The sequence below is a fragment of the Tenrec ecaudatus genome, chromosome 4, assembly GCF_050624435.1.
Source record: "Tenrec ecaudatus isolate mTenEca1 chromosome 4, mTenEca1.hap1, whole genome shotgun sequence".
Classification (NCBI taxonomy): Eukaryota; Metazoa; Chordata; class Mammalia; order Afrosoricida; family Tenrecidae; genus Tenrec; species Tenrec ecaudatus.
Window position 1 is genome coordinate 90,160,652 of NC_134533.1, and position 15,627 is coordinate 90,176,278.

At 49.6% G+C, this 15,627-nt stretch overlaps 1 protein-coding gene across 1 annotated transcript in view; it reads left to right on the forward strand.

The window, feature by feature from the left end:
• Window positions 1-15,627, forward strand: part of FAT3 (FAT atypical cadherin 3) — a 745,323-nt gene that overhangs the window by 712,252 nt on the left and 17,444 nt on the right. Inside the window, exon 22 of the mRNA XM_075546447.1 lies at window positions 4,686-5,154. Coding sequence (XP_075402562.1) covers window positions 4,686-5,154 — 469 coding nt within the window. The remainder of the gene's footprint in view (window positions 1-4,685; window positions 5,155-15,627) is intronic.

Below are 15,627 nucleotides of genomic sequence, written 5' to 3' on the forward strand. Positions count from 1 at the left end.
AGAAGATACACTCAAGTTACAAATGGATTAGGTTTCTTTCTATTATTATCGCGTGCATCCGTGTAGCACATCTGCCTCTTCAATGAGTTCCACTTGCCTCATTCAGTGGCAGACACCGTTTGACACAACCGCTGCGCCAAAGAACACGTGGGAGCCCTCTCGCAAGTCCCCTGACGATGGTGCCCCGGCGATGGTGCATTTGCTGGCGGCAAGCGCTGAGCATCTGAAACTTTAGGTTTTCTGCCATAATGTATACTTTTTTGCTCAAAATTCCCACGTTCCTATGTAGTATGACTTCCAAAAGTTCTGGTAACTTGTGTCCCAAGTTCTGGGACACTGGAGATCTAAGCACTTCGCTTGGTTTTGTACCACTCTCAGGATCAAAATATTTTCTAACATTAGGGCCATGCTCTGAGAATTAGCAGTTCATCGAACAAATGACCTACCCACTTGCAGGTACCCCATTTCAGTATCATCCCTGTAGAACTTTTTAAAAGTATTCATGCACACATCATTAAAAATCCCTTACCCCGTGACTGGAGAAGTCTTTGTCCTCTTAAAGGAGCCCTGGTAGCTTTGTTGTATAAGCATTGAACTGCCAATTGCAAAGTCAGTGGTTCAAATTCACCTGCTCATTCTGAGGGAGAAAGATGAGGCTGTCTGCTCCTGTAAAGGTTTACTGCCTCAGAAATCTCACGGAGTCACTGTGAATCAGAATGGACTCAATGGCAGTGGTCTAAAACCTATGCTGAAGCTAGGCATGCAGGAAATGTGATCAAGGCATACTTTTCCAATAGGAAAAGGCTCCGATATGAAATAAATAAACTGTCCCTTTCCTTTGCATTGTCTCTATGCGTGAAACAGCAAAGAAGATTACGAGTGTTTTGTAAGATAATGTATGATATGAGAGTTCTAGTTTGTCTCATAAGCAAGGGTAAAAAAGGTAAACTCCTAGAATGTTGAGGGTGGAAATTATTTTTGGCTTTCAAAAGAGTGGGACTCATCGTGGCATCTGGCTTCCTATTCATTCAGCAATGATGCTGTTTTTTATTTTTGCAACTGGACGGGGGTGGGGACAATCCCCAAAGGAAAGGGCTCTTGTTCCATGTTAGCATGAGAGCATTTTGTGGTCCTTGATCAGAGAATTTCAATGTCTGCAAGCACATCAGAGTCCCACGAGTTTTTCCTGGGTGAATTTGATTCTTGGTTATATTCTCTGTGGTCACAGGGGGAGAATGGACCGAGTGCTATATTAATTGAATACACCCTTTTGCAAACATGTAGATGAATGGCACCCTTTCTGCCGGAAGACTTCCCTTGATGGAGGGGCAGGCCCAGTTTGTAGCCACAGAGCATGACAACAGATGGGCTGTGCCAGCAGAAGGTAGTCCCCAAAGCCACATTCGATCATTTTATGACTTACATTGATATACAAATAGGGATATTACCCCAGAGTTGTCACTGGGCTAGTATTCTGGGATGATTTACAATATCCATTCAGTCTATTTTACTGTGGGGGGGTGGGGCGGACTGGAGGGGACAAGGGCAGCAGTATAGATTATCCATGAGAGTTTTCTGTAAAGAAAACACATCTCTTTCTCCCACCTCTTTGGCATCCATCTGTGCAGAGTGTGCGTGGACTCTGTGGTACAGCAGACCATTCTGTGGTGGACACAGAGTCCTTGTAAAATAAGCAAGCCACGCAGTTCTCTTTGTGGAAGCAGACTGCCTCCTTGCGCTCTCCTGGGGCAGCTGGTGGGTTGAGATCACCGATCTTGCGGTGAGCAGCCCAAGGATTAACCTCTGTGCCACCACGCCTCCTTGATGGCAAGGTAGTAAAAGCTACAAAATGCAAACTAAGCCCTAGGCGGACCTACCCCACGAGGGAGTCGCAATGTAAATAAATGAACCTTGAAACACATCGTATCAAATAGAAGCAACTCTATATGAGGACTTGGGCCCTACCTTCTAATGAGATATAGAAACCGTCAATAATGTATTTTTAAAAGCCTGTTGCTTTCCATTCCACGTACATACCTAGTTGTAGTTGTCGAGGCAGGCTGTCACCGAAGGGACGCTAACGCATGGCCATCCTAACATGTGTGTCCTGACTGGAATGGTCCATGACATTCTCAAGGCTGTGGCCTTCCTGAAGCAGGTGGCCAGACCTGTCTCCCGAGTCACTATGGGATGGGTTCAGACCACCAGCCTCTGGGCTAAAGTAGAACATGGAACTGTTTGCCCCACGGAGGGACTCCAAATAAGGAGTCCCAAACCCAGAGAGGTCAAGCGCTTCGCCCTTGGTGGCCGAGGCAGTATAGAACGGAGCCTGAGTTAGGTTTCCCACACTGAAACCGCCGAGCTCTGCCTTCCGTCCCATCCCCACACCTTTATAGGATGTGAGGCCACAAGCTGGGCATGTCATACAAGGTGCCCTGCTGGCATAATTGGCTAGTGGCTCAGCTGATAACAAAAAGGTTGGCCATTCAAACCCAGCCAGGAGCTCCACTGAGGAAAGGCCCAGTGTTCGACCTCTAAAGAGATGACAGCCAAGAACATCCTCCGTAGGATGCTAGAGTCAGAATCCACTGGACGCTCCTGGCAACCAACCTGAGAACCCAGAGCCACATGAGTCCCCGAGAAGCCATTGTGTGTGGCGCACACTGAAGCCTGAGGGGAGGAGTGACGCTCCCGTAATCATACCCGCATGCCACAGTCAGACATGGGGAAGGCCTGGCTCGCTATATGTCTGTGAATTCAGTTGACATTCATACCAGGGAGGTCTGTCATTTCTTTGTCTTCCTTCCTTCCTTCCTTCCTTCCTTCCTTCCTTCCTTCCTTCCATCCTTCCTTCTTCCCTCTCTCTCTCTCCCTCTTTCTTTCTTTCTTTCTTTCTTTCTTTCTTTCTTTCTTTCTTTCTTTCTTTCTTTCTACCTTTCCTTTCCTTTCTCATCCTCTTTCTCCTTTCCTCCTTCTTGCCTTCTTTTGTCCTTGGCTAGAATGTTTTTTCTACCAAAGCTTCCGTGAGGACTAGGACTATACGGGCCCCTAACTGCGGGCTGGCACACCCATCTTACACACTCACCACGCACGGGCCTCCACACGGCCCTCTTGCTGCCTCGCCCACAGAGGCTGGACAAGCAACTCTCATCTCACTCTCACTGGCTGTGGCTCTCTTCACGCCCCAGTATCAACATGTTAGACGGCTGGGGGCCTGCAGCCCTCCCTTCCTTGAGGGCGAATGTCCAAGGATTCAAAGGCCAGTCCCAGGAGGGCCATTTCAAGCTCCCCCAGTTCTTTTGCAGCCAGTGCCTTTCGGTGGTACATGCTTTCTCCTCGTGTTTAACGTCCCCGTGCGGTCGGCTACCCAGGGAAGTCAGGTGCCCTCCGAGCACCAGTGCAATCAGAAGCAGACAAGGCTCTCTTGTAGCGCATCCCAGGCCGGAGGCGACAAGATGAGAGCAAGGTTACCACACGTTCCTGTGGATCGCCAGGTGCTGCTAAATATGCACACCGCCTGCGTGAGTGGGCAAGCCCTAAGCACTCTGTGAGATCTGCTTGACCAACGTGATAAGCAACTGCCCAGAAGGATTTCTTTTTCTAAAGAATACACCAGTATTTGCTGGGAAAGCCCTGGGTGAAGCTAGCCCCTCGTGCACTCGGCTACTGTCTGAAAGGTTAGGGCTTCCAGTTGTCTCAGAAGAAAGCCCGCCAGTCGACTGCTAGAAATGCGGCCGATGGAAACCCCGTGGAGCGCGGTCCTTCTCTGACGCACATGGGGGCACTGTGAGTTGGTGTCAGCTCAAAAGGAGCATGTTTTGTTTTGTTTCTCCATTATTTTCATTTGCTTGCTTTTAGTATTTAATGAGGTTTTAGATGTTTAATGCACTCAGAGATGAAAGCTGGGAACTACGACTTACTTTTTTTTTCTTCTACCGAACCTCTTCTCTCCCCTATAGCACTGTCACATAAACTTACTGTGGGGGGGGGGGAGGGGAAGGGGGCCTCTATGTGCTGGTGGAACTGTTTGATTTCCATACGGCCAAGTCCTCCTCCAGCTATGCAGTCTCATGAAGACAGAGAGGACACCGTTGGTCCCATCAGACCTGGCACCCTCTGGGTACATAGTGTCCACCCACTGCCATCGAGCCCATGCCCATTCCTAGCAGCCATAGACAGTTCCTGAGAATGGAGCTCTTCCCGGGAACAACTACCTTACTTTCTCCTGTCGGCCGTCTTGGGGAACCACCAGGGGTCCTTTGGCACATCATAGAAATTCAGTAATTACTTGTAGATAAAAATAACTGAGTGTGCGGTACTCCCCCCTGAGGTGGTGCCACCTAAAGATAGATGTGGAAAGTGAACCAGATCCCCAAACAAAACATTTCGGGAGGCAAATTGTCCAAGGGTGACGACCCCAAAGCATAGGAACATTTATCTATCTATCTATCTATCTATCTATCTATCTATTAATATCTAATGATAGATTTCTGGAACTGTACTCAATTGCTGATTATGAAACAAGAAGACGCAGGAGGCACCAGGCATGCATTTGTGTGGCAAACAATGAGACCAGGGGGAGCTGTTAAAATTCAAACCGCTTTGGATTGCCCAGGAAGGAAGCAGGACCCAGGCATGCTCGCAGGGTGCGTGCTGACCTGTGCTCTGGTTTCCGTGTCGCGTAGATTGTGGACGGCAAGCTGTGGTTCCAGTTGGACTGCGGCAGCGGCCCCGGCATCCTGGGCATCTCGGGCCGGGCGGTCAACGACGGCAGCTGGCACTCGGTCTTCCTGGAGCTCAACCGCAACTTCACCAGCCTGTCCCTGGATGACAGCTACGTGGAGCGGCGCAGGGCCCCTCTCTACTTCCAGACGCTGAGCACCGAGAGCACCATCTACTTCGGGGCCCTGGTGCAGGCCGACAACATCCGCAGCCTGACGGACACGCGGGTCACGCAGGTGCTGAGCGGCTTCCAGGGCTGCCTGGACTCGGTGGTGCTGAACGCCCACGAGCTGCCGCTGCAGAACAAGCGCAGCAGCTTCGCCGAGGTGGTGGGCCTGACCGAGCTGAAGCTGGGCTGCGTGCTCTACCCGGACGCCTGCGCGCGCGCTCCGTGCCAGCACGGGGGCAGCTGCACCGGCCTGCCCTCCGGGGGTGAGTGGACGTCGCTGGGCAGCCGGGGGGCGGGTGGGGGGGGGCGAGGGAGGGCAGGAATGGTCTCGCAGCGGGGGGCTCTGGCCCTTGCAGCCCTAAGAGGAACATGGACCGCCCTGAGGCCCGGCGAAGCGCCTTCCTCCCCTTCGCAGGCGCCCCAGAGCTTGACACTTTGTCCAGGCCCAGGGTCCCCCAGGCGAGGCTGTAGCTGTCACCACAGAGCGAGACGCACTGTCACCGTCGTCTGGAGTTCTCTCTCGGCCTCACTGCTCTTTCAGGCCGCAGCCCCTTGGATCAGCCGGAGCCCTTGTTTAAGTATGTGGTAGGGCCTTGGTGGCACGGCGGGTTAAGCACTCGGTTACTAACTGGCCTCGGCCCCCAGCAGCTTACCAGAGAGCCCAAGATGTGACAGTCTCCCATAACGATCGGAAATCCTCTGGGGCCAGTTCAACTCTGTCCCATGGGGTAAAGAGAAGTCCACATCGATTCGACAGAGGTCGGTTTGGGGTTTGGGCACGGTTTTTAGAAATAGTTGTCTACTTGAGTTCCCCCAAATCACTGCAGAATGAGTAGTGGTTGGCCATAGGTCCTCTCCCTGGATGGACGCACTTGTCAGAGACAGACGCTCAGGAGAAGCAGGACATCTGTTGGTGGTACAAGCGGTTCATTGTCAAAGGTCAGGTGTGAGGCCACCCAAGCATGCCTCAGAAGCAAGGGCTCGTGATCTACCTCCTTAAAGTTTATGAAAGACCCTGTGGTTTATGGAAGACACACGGGCTGACCAGCAAACAACGTTGTCCACAGCAACCAGGAAACTAGTCAGCAGGGCAGGGCAGGGTGAGCTCACCCCAGGATTAGGAAAGAGCATGCTCTTGAAATGTGCATGTTGAAAGTAAGACTAGCGATTGCACTGTAGAAGAAGAGAAAGTTAAGAATTAAAAAATAAAAGAATTTTACATGAAGTCTCGGGTCAGCAGCCCATGAAGGCATGGTGCATTTACCTCCCAATTTTTTTTCTCCAAAAGACACATTCTGAAGAAGAAAGAACCATCTAATGGTGCCCGCACCCTCTCTAGCACAGACCCTCAAAGATTGATAGAGGGTTTCTACTGTTTGCGGGGGACGGCCAAGATTATTTTAGTCCTGAGGGGCTGCAGATGAAAGACCCTTTGACTTTACCCAGATCTGTGCTCTTGTAAACTGGGTCAGGCTCTCCCTTGTTCTGCCACTCGGCTGCCCGCTCCTCGGCCTCCAACCTCTGCTTTTGCTTCAGCCCCTGGGCAGAGTCGCTCAGCGGTGGTGTGATTAGCAAATTTAAACCTTCCGCACAGATTACTTAGTGATTCCGCTGTGCATATTACCATCTAATATTCACGCAGCCCAACTCCAAATTTAGAGTCCATTTTATTATTAGAACATTATAAACTGCCCAGGAAATGATGCAGTGCCCAATAGCAGACAACAAAATTATTTAGACTTGCATATGTTACTGCCACAATGAGAGCCAAGTACCCTGGGGGGAGATTTCTGCCATATCGGTTAAAGAAATCTATTTGCTGTTTTTACTGTCTCAGCAGTCTATGTAAATAAAGGGTGGTTACGGTGCCATAATTCCCACATGATGGGCAGTAACTATACTTTCGCGGTTCCGTAAACCAGCCCCTTATGACAAGCCCTGGCCACTTTTTCACCAGGCACAACAATTCTGCTAGTGCGAGCCATCTACGGTATATAAAAGGAGCGTATAATTAAATTGGGCTGAAATAGCACACCATTCCATGTCAAACACTGGTTCCACAGCCACAAATCATAACACACTTTCAACGTTGCTGTTGCTGGCAAAGCCGAGCACGTCTGCAGGGGTTATCTTTAAAAATAATGACGATGGTTACTGTCTAAGAGGAAGGGACCAGGGGCTCCAACTCTGCCATGTGCATTTTAGTTTCTCTCAAAAAATGCCACCAAGTCTTGAAGCTCTGTGTTCCGATGCAGGTGCGTTCGCTAAATGGCAACGACCGACACAAGAAATAACACTTCCCTCTGTTTCGGAACCTCTCTGTTGGTTTAGTCACATCTCAGTAACAAGATCCCACCTGCTATAAACCTGGCCCCTGGAGCTTGCTTTCCTCTCCCCTTGGCCTATCTAGCCTCTGGGGCCTCACCCTTCCAAGGTGATCGAGCCTCTTAGCACTGCAAGTCTCTCCTCCCTACACTCCCCAAAGGGAGAAAGTCTTCCCTCTCCCCCATCTCCACAACTCCACTGTCTTAAGAGCCTATTGTCTCAAGTTTCAACACTTCTGTAGCTGGGAATGGGGGTGGAGTGGGGCAGGAATCCAGGGTGACACAAGTGGTTAAGGCCTTGGCTACTACTCAAAAGGTTTGGTGGTTTGAATCCACCCAGGGGTCCCTGGAAGAAAGGTCTGGCGATCCATTTCTGAATGAGAGCAGTCACTGAAATCTCCATGGATCACAGTTCTACTCTAAAACACATGGTTGCCCCAAGTCAGAATCAACTTGATGGTAACTGGTTGGATTGTTTTCTAGGGGCCACCCCCATGGTTGTGGTTCTAGCCCAGTGCTCTTCTCTCAGTGGACCCCTGGGTACCGCGCCCAAGGCAGAGAATGACCTTGCCAGAAACCCCATCAGGAGAGCATCCGCTGCTCTCCTGGGTAGAAGGAAGGCACAGGGTCCTTCTGATGTGTGAGGCGTTACCTACCTGCTACAGGGAAGAGGGCTTCGTACCAAAGAAATGTCCCTCTTAGTCCTTCATGTCAAAGCAAGGTATGCTAGGCCTCTATAGCCCATCTGCAAATTCCTGAAAGTGGTGCCCCCCCAAAAACAAAAGGAAGAAAAGAAAGGGTCAATTGTTTGCCCTTTACATTGAAACTATGAACTGTGTAATGTGTACTAACAACAGTGTGGCTTCAAGTAAGAGGAAACCCATCACAGGGGTGAGTAACAGTTTAGCATGAGTCGTGAGAATGGGTCTTCATCAGAAACGTGCCCATGCCTTCAGAATGCCTTCTTGTAGCCGGGGACGTCCTAGAAGCTAATCACTCCCGCAGGAAGGCCGTCTTGCATTGCTCTCTCAGAGACTAAGATGCTTACAGTACTCAAAAAGAAGCCAGAGTGAGAGAAAGGCTGAGGAGAGCTGCTTAAAGTGGGGCTCCGTGCACATGAGGGTGCTGATAGCCCAAGCTCACCATTGGCTCGCCTCGCTGGTGTTTGGACCCCGTACACTATGGAGCACCACAATTCCAGGATAACTTCTTTTTTTTCCAAAACCATCTCCATGACTGATGGAAAATACTGGGATATTGGTCCTTGGCTCTCCTGGCGACGGTCTTCACTGTCATCCTGTGGTTTTCTCAGCACATTGTCCCAGAACATCCATGCTCCTTAAGCAGGCAACCCACAGCAAAAAGCATGGTCTTTCAGAGCAGCGGAATGCTGCCCCAACCGCAATCAACCCCTTGGCATGGAGGGAGGGGGGCTGTGTCTGCTAGCTTGGAATGACATGGTCAGCATGTTTGGCCAGCCTTATAATTGTGACCGGGCCAGGCGCAGGCCATAAAACCCCCCGGGGAGCCCAGTCCCGGAACGCTGACTTGTAATGAGAGTAAATAGGACTCTGTAAATCAACCACAGAGGGGAGGCTCTCTCTTGGTAAAGCCTTCAAATTATATGGATTTCATAAACATGAACTGGAAATAGCAACCACCATGGAGAAGAAATAGCCCAGTCCAACTCTGACCCCTGGGTTTCCAGACCCAGTGGGCTGGGAGCAGCCCGGCGCCCCCGCCATCGGAGTCTGAAGGAACACTAATGAGTGCACATTCTTCCGTGCCTACACCTTTCCCCGGTCAGCTCAACCTGGTGGCGGCTGAGCTGTAACTTGGTTAAAACAATGAATCACCCAGGCAGTCAGTTACCAGGTCAGAAACGGTCATGGAGACAGCTTTGCCTGAGACTAGAAGCCTAACTCCTAAAAGAAAATCCGGAGAGCATTGTATTTTTCATAGGCAGTTACCCTGTGCTTGTGCTGACCTTGCACGTGCTTGGCATTTAGTTGACATGGCAATGCCCTGGGTGGGGGTGGTACCCCTCAACCCCCACCCCGGTTATGAGGAAACAAGCCACAGAGGTTAAGTACCTACCAGCATTTGATGCAGGTTTGTAGAACTCCCCTCCAAGCTAGGCTCTTATCGCTTGCTCTTCAACCACAGCAATGGAGATGATTCGGACCCATTTCAACCCTCTGGGCAGCGTAGGCTATAATCTTTACAGAAACCGAGAGCCTCATCTTTTTCCCTCAGAATGGCTGGTGAGTTTGAACTGTTGCCTCTGTGGTTAGTAGCCCATTGTGTAACTCACTAGACCACCAGGGCTCCTCCTCAAAGGTCCTTGCTCTCCCAAGGACCAGCAGAACCCAAACCACCGGGGATGTTCTAAATGCACATAACTGGCCACTGCCCCTGGTGTGCAGCCAACACCAGTCTTACCGTGGAAGTTTACACGGGACTAAGATGCTGAACAGAGTTCAGCAGAGCTTCCAGACTAAGAAAGGCTACTTCTTTCATTTGTTTTAGTTTAATTTTTATTGTGAATCAGGTGATGGTTTACAGAGCAAATAATCAAAGACTTATATTTAGTAATCTATACACAGTCCATTTCATCTCACTCATTGCAATCCACTCAATGTAACAGCCCCCTCCCCTCCCCGTGTTTGCTGGCCCTCCTCCTCCTTCTTTCCTGACCCTTCTAAGCTTTGTCCTGGCATAAGTGCTGCTTCCTTGATCCCAAATGGCTGGTCATTTGAAGGTGTTTCGTCTCAATAGTGTTATGTTCCCTTTATCAGCCATTGAGTCAATGTCAACTCATAGTGACCCTGTAGGACAGGGTAGAACTGCCCCTGTGGATTTCTGAGGCGGTAATTCTTTACAGGAGTAGAAAGCCTCATCTTTCTCCCAAGGCTCTGCAGGTGGTTTCAAACTGTTGACCTTATGGTTAGCAGTCCAACACGTAACCACTAGGCCACCTAGGCTCCTTTGTTACCCTTATATACCAGTCTCTTATTTGGCTGAAATGTGAACCACAGGGGTGGGTTCAGTTCAAGACCCAAGGAGTGGCCAAGGCCAGAGTCTCATGAGCTCCAGCCATCTCTGTCTGACCAGCAAGCCAAGTCTCTCTTATGATTTTGAGTTTTGTCCCATATGTTTCTCCCACAATATCCAGGATATAACTGTTACGGAAGGCCTGGGAATCTACTTAGCAAGTGCTCTGAATTCCAGTGGTTCTCCCCTACACCTGCAGGTGGGGCTGGCACAGGACTGAGCAGCCTGTCACTCCTTTTCGAGTAGAGTTGCCATGCGCCGGGGCCCATTTGGTGACAGCTAATACACCCCACCACACCCCAACGCAGACCCCCTAATCAGAATGTGCATTGTGGCAAGGTCTTCCCAGGATACGGACTTCTCTCCCTTTCTCTGAACATCCCTGAAACCGGAATGTGCCTTTCTGTTTCCTCATCATGCAGAGGGTGGCTCTCACACTCTGGTGTCCACCCACATCACCCAAGGACCTGCCTTTCAAGGAAATCAGAGAGAATGTTTTTTATTTTCCTCCATCATCTGATCCCTAAATCAGAGGGCATGGTATAGACCCATGGAAATATCATTCTAGGAAGTCACTGGATCATCTCTGCAAAGTCCTCAATTTTGCTGCCAAGAAAAGTTTGAAGAAAGGGAGGTGAGACAGGTGGGAGGGAGAGAGCAGGGGAGTAAAAGGTATAGAATCTGAATCTACAAGGCAGGATCAGGCATCTCTATTTTTAGTAGGCCTCTGAGATGGTCCTCTGCACATCTGAGTTTGAGAACCCCTTGGCATTTGGGAATCCCAACAGACTTTGTATTTGCTGGAATATGAGCCGAATTCCAGGAGAGACAAGCAGAGAGACGTGACTCACTCACTGCTATCCATTCATTTCTGACTCATAGCAACCTGTAGGGCAGAGTATAAGCACCCCTGTGGGTTTTTGAGGCTGCGAATCTTCACAGGAATAGAAGACCTTAGCTTTCTTTCATTGAGCGGGTAGTGGGTTTGAACCACTGACCTTACAGTTAGCAGACCAATGTGCAACCCACGACACTGCCAGGACTCCTAATCAGACATAAGCCATCAGAAATTGAAAAGTGTACAGCTTACTTTGTTTCCCTTTTAATAGAAAAGTAACTTTGCTCCTTAGAAGCAAGTTTTGGATGTCTTTGAGCCCCGCTTCACAGCCTGAAGTAATAAATGCGCTCCCTTCTAGACAATTGTGGGTGTCCAATGAGCAAACTGCAGGAGGCAACAAGTTCTTGGCTGTCACATATTATTGGACATAGATGTGTTTTCACTTGTAGTGCTGCCTTGAGTTAAGCTTTGCAGAGTCTTTGTGTCCTTAACTTGGGAAGATCTAGGTAAATCCACTCCACCAAATTGTAATGGAAGTGCCTTCTTTGCACTAGGCACTGTGTCAAATGCTGTCTCTTTAATGCATGCGCTCCACTCTTGCGTTCCCTTCACAGCCAACTTAAGAGAAATCCACAGGGTTCTGTTTGTGCTCAGCCCTCAGCTCAAGAGGATGGAGAAAGGGAGAAGCCAGGTTCTTCCTTTATTATCAATTTTTTATGGGGAGACTTATTTTTATTTTACAGTTTGTGTAAAATAATTTTTTCAAAGTGATTTTCTTCTGGGTATAGAGTTAACCTTTGGGAAGCACTTTTGTCAGTGAGCCTTGCCCTTGCCTGAATGTCTTCCTGCATATCAAATACTGCATCGCTAACAATCACATAACGTGAGCTATTGGTATTTATTGGAAACAGTAGCATCTTGGGAAAACCTCATGGTGACAACATGAATACTCTAGATCCAACAGGAAAAGACAAAGCCCAGTTGTGTGCAGACACAAAAGAATAGGCTAGATAAAGTCACAAAGACTGGAAGAGGCAGGACTATGATCAAACCCAGGTCCCACTGACCCCAAAGTTCATGACCTCGATCCCTAAGAATGACTGGTTCTGGGTTTGCAAGGAATTCTCTTTAAAAGGTGGAAAGAGGGCCTAGGAACCCCTGTTTCCTCATCCAGGGTCTCCCACACTGAGTAGGAATGGGAACCTACTGAGGCCCTGCTCCAGGATCCCACTTGTGTCCTTGGGGTCCTGAGTGGCCAACACAGGATGGTCACAGGGCCCCTGATGAGAACCTGTCTTGTCTGGCCAGGGGAGGAAATGGGCTCAGACAGTGCTTTCCTGGCCCCCATAGAAACCCCAGATGCCCCCAGTAGGGAGGAAGTACCGATACTGATGGGCCTTGCCCTGTGCCTTGGACATCACGTGTTAGCTTAGGGGGACACCTTCTGTAGGCCTGTTTCATCAGACATGAGGGACCTGTGGGAGAAAGGAACAGCAGTGAAAGTCATAGACAGGGGAAACCCATGTTGCTCCGATTATCTGTGTAGCTGAGCCAGCTTTTCCTGGGGCCTCAGTTTCCATATCACAAACCCAGGGACTCTGTGGAATCCCCTCCAAATTGATGGCAAAAGCACCAGGCGGGGAGGGGCTTCAGCCAGAAAGGGGGTTGGGCGTGGGGAGAAGCTGGAAATGGATGAAGTCCAATGGCTCAAGCTTTCACTGAGGGTTCACCTGGCAGAGAAGTGGGCTATGTGCAGCCCCCCGCATCCTCAGCACGGTGCTCAGAGAAGATCAGGCTAGAAATTGAGCATTTGCTGTGTGGTGCTGTGGACCACAAGGTCAGTAGTTCAAACCCACCAGCTACTCCTCAAAAGATGAGGCTGTCTGCTCTGTGTAGGATCACCAAGAATTGGAATTAACTTGAGGGTAGTGGGTTTACTTTCCTGGGTTTAATGTTATTAACACACTACATGCTTCCAGATCTTCACAGAGCATATTAGAGCCTCAACCCAATATTGTAACATGAAAGTCAAGCCACCTTGCCTGCTTGGGAAAGTTACAGGTCTCACTTTCAAAGATTTTGACTTGCCAGGGTGTATAAGGCATTACAAAGAGCCCTGGTAGTGCAGGGGGTGGGGAGTTGTCCCCAGCGGGCTGCTCACCTCAAGGTTGGCAGTTCAAACCTACCAGCCACTCCAAGGAAGAGAGATAAGGCTGTCTGTCCCCAGAAAGAGTTACAGTCTCAGAAACCCAATCTAAGGTCCCCTTGAATCCAGTCGACACAGTGACCATGGGTGGGGGCAAGGCAGTGCATGTGGAAGTGTCAGTGACTTCAGGTTGAAATGGAGAGAGAAACTTGGAGGGCATGATCAGCAGCCGAGCCCATGTCTACTCGTGGCTGACATGACGGGGCTTACACCATCCTCTGATGCCATTTGAGATTCTCCTGGAATGGGGTTTGAACGTACATCAGGATCAGCCAAAAAGTCAGAGGGAAAAACTCCCATGGCTTTGCACTGTTTGGCTTATGAGCCCCACAGAGCTGAATTTCCTTTTAGAATCCACAGTAATGACCCGCATTCTAGCAACAAAGCACTGGTGTTGGGGCGCTGCGTGGTGGCTGATGAATCCAGGAAGGGCAGTGGTATCTCCTCGGAAGAGGGCATTAGAGCATCTCGTGTATCGCATGAAAGGACGGAGGCTCCCAGAGGCCAAGCTGCTCAGCGTGCTCACGCCCAGCTGGTGGACAGCCTTCGGGCCTCAGCCCCGCCCAGGGCCTTCCCTGGCTTCCCAGCTGCCCCCCCCCCCCCAGTCATGGAAGGTTTCCGTGCGGTGACGGCAAATCCACGATCCAACCAGCACAGTGGCTGGTGCTGACTTTACATCCCGAGTGCCGGTGGCACGTTTGTCATTCGCTGCATTTCGCCCTTTGTGCAGCAGGCAGCTGTCACTTTATGAAGGCAGCCGAACCCTGGCCGAACGATACTTGCTGACACCAGCTCGCCGAGCAGAGGCTGGCAGCTCTACCTGGAAGAATTGGGGTGAATACCGAGAAGTCAAAGGAGTCTGAGAGGAATGCCCTTGCTTATTTGTCTACACAGCCCAGATTCACTGTTTAATTGAAAAGATCATTTCTGTTTGTGCACTTAAAAGGCTTCGCAGTGTTCCATGCGCAAGGGAAGGAGGGGACATTTCTGTACAACTGGGGGCAGATATTAAAGCCCTCTGCATCTGCTTTCTGTAAAAGGATTGCAAACAAGAGCACAGCCCTGAGGCAAGCCTGCAAACACACTCCTCCTTCTGCCAGGGTTCGAAGGGAAAGAAGTTGGGGGGCGGGGAGGGGAATGCTTCGCATGCATTTCGATGCCATTAGAACCACTGTCTTTTAAAAACTTAGAAACCCGCTGGGATGAGATGGTTTCTGCCACTCACTACCAATATAACTTTGAACAAACCACTTTATTTAAACCTCAGTTCCCTCATTTGTAAAATCGCTTTTATAAATAGTATTCAGAACTGCTGTCAAGAGTTAAATGAGATAATGCATTAAAACAGCAGCCAAGAAATCAAATGACATCTTGCAGTAGGCAAATCTGCCACACAAGAACTTTTTATTGAGTTGAAGAACAAGACTAACATGCACCTGGCCCACGCCATGGTATTTTCATTCACTTCATTTGCATTTGAGAGTTGGACAGTGCAGAAGGAAAACTACCCAAGAATTGACACATTTGAATTATGGTATTGGCAGAGAATATTGACAATACCGTGGCTCTAGCAAAGTGTGATGAAGAAATCAGATGGTGCCCAGCTAGGAGAAAAAAAGCGTGTCTGGGATCAGAAAGGATGCCTTCAAACAAGCAGTCATCTAAGTGAAGTGTCAGCGTCCAAACAGAAGAAGCACACCAGCCTGTGTGATCCAAGGATTGTAAATAGTAAAATCCAAATCTAGAAAAGGGAATGGTATCCGAGCTTAAATTCTGGACACCTGGTTTGCAAAAGGCGATGGATGACAGTGGAAACCCACCATGCACTTGCAGGGGTTCCACACGGATTGGGCCTCCGTGAGTGTCGTCTGACCGTAGTGCAGCGGTGTGATGAACTCTCAGACAGAAACAGAGAGACAGAGGCATTGTAAAGTCTGTTACGGCACATATGTCTCTCACTTCTACGGAGGCGACAGGCTCGAACTGCCTCTGTGGGCTTACACGACTGTGACTCATTATGGGAGCAGAAAACCCCTATCTGAGACAGTAACAGGGTAAATGATTACCTAGGGGCGGGGGGGGGGGTCGTTTGGGGGAGATGGAAAGTGAGCAACAAGCATAAGGAAGAAGAAGAAGTTGTTGTAAAATTGATTGTCATGCTGATTGCACAACCCATCTTGAGATGATCGCACGAGCATATGCTATTAACAAGGAAGTGCAGCTGACTTCCAGGAGAATAAGCAAAGCTGTCTTGAAAGAAGGATCGCCAGAATGCTCCTTAGAAGCAAAAAGGGAAGAATGTGTCTCACGTGCT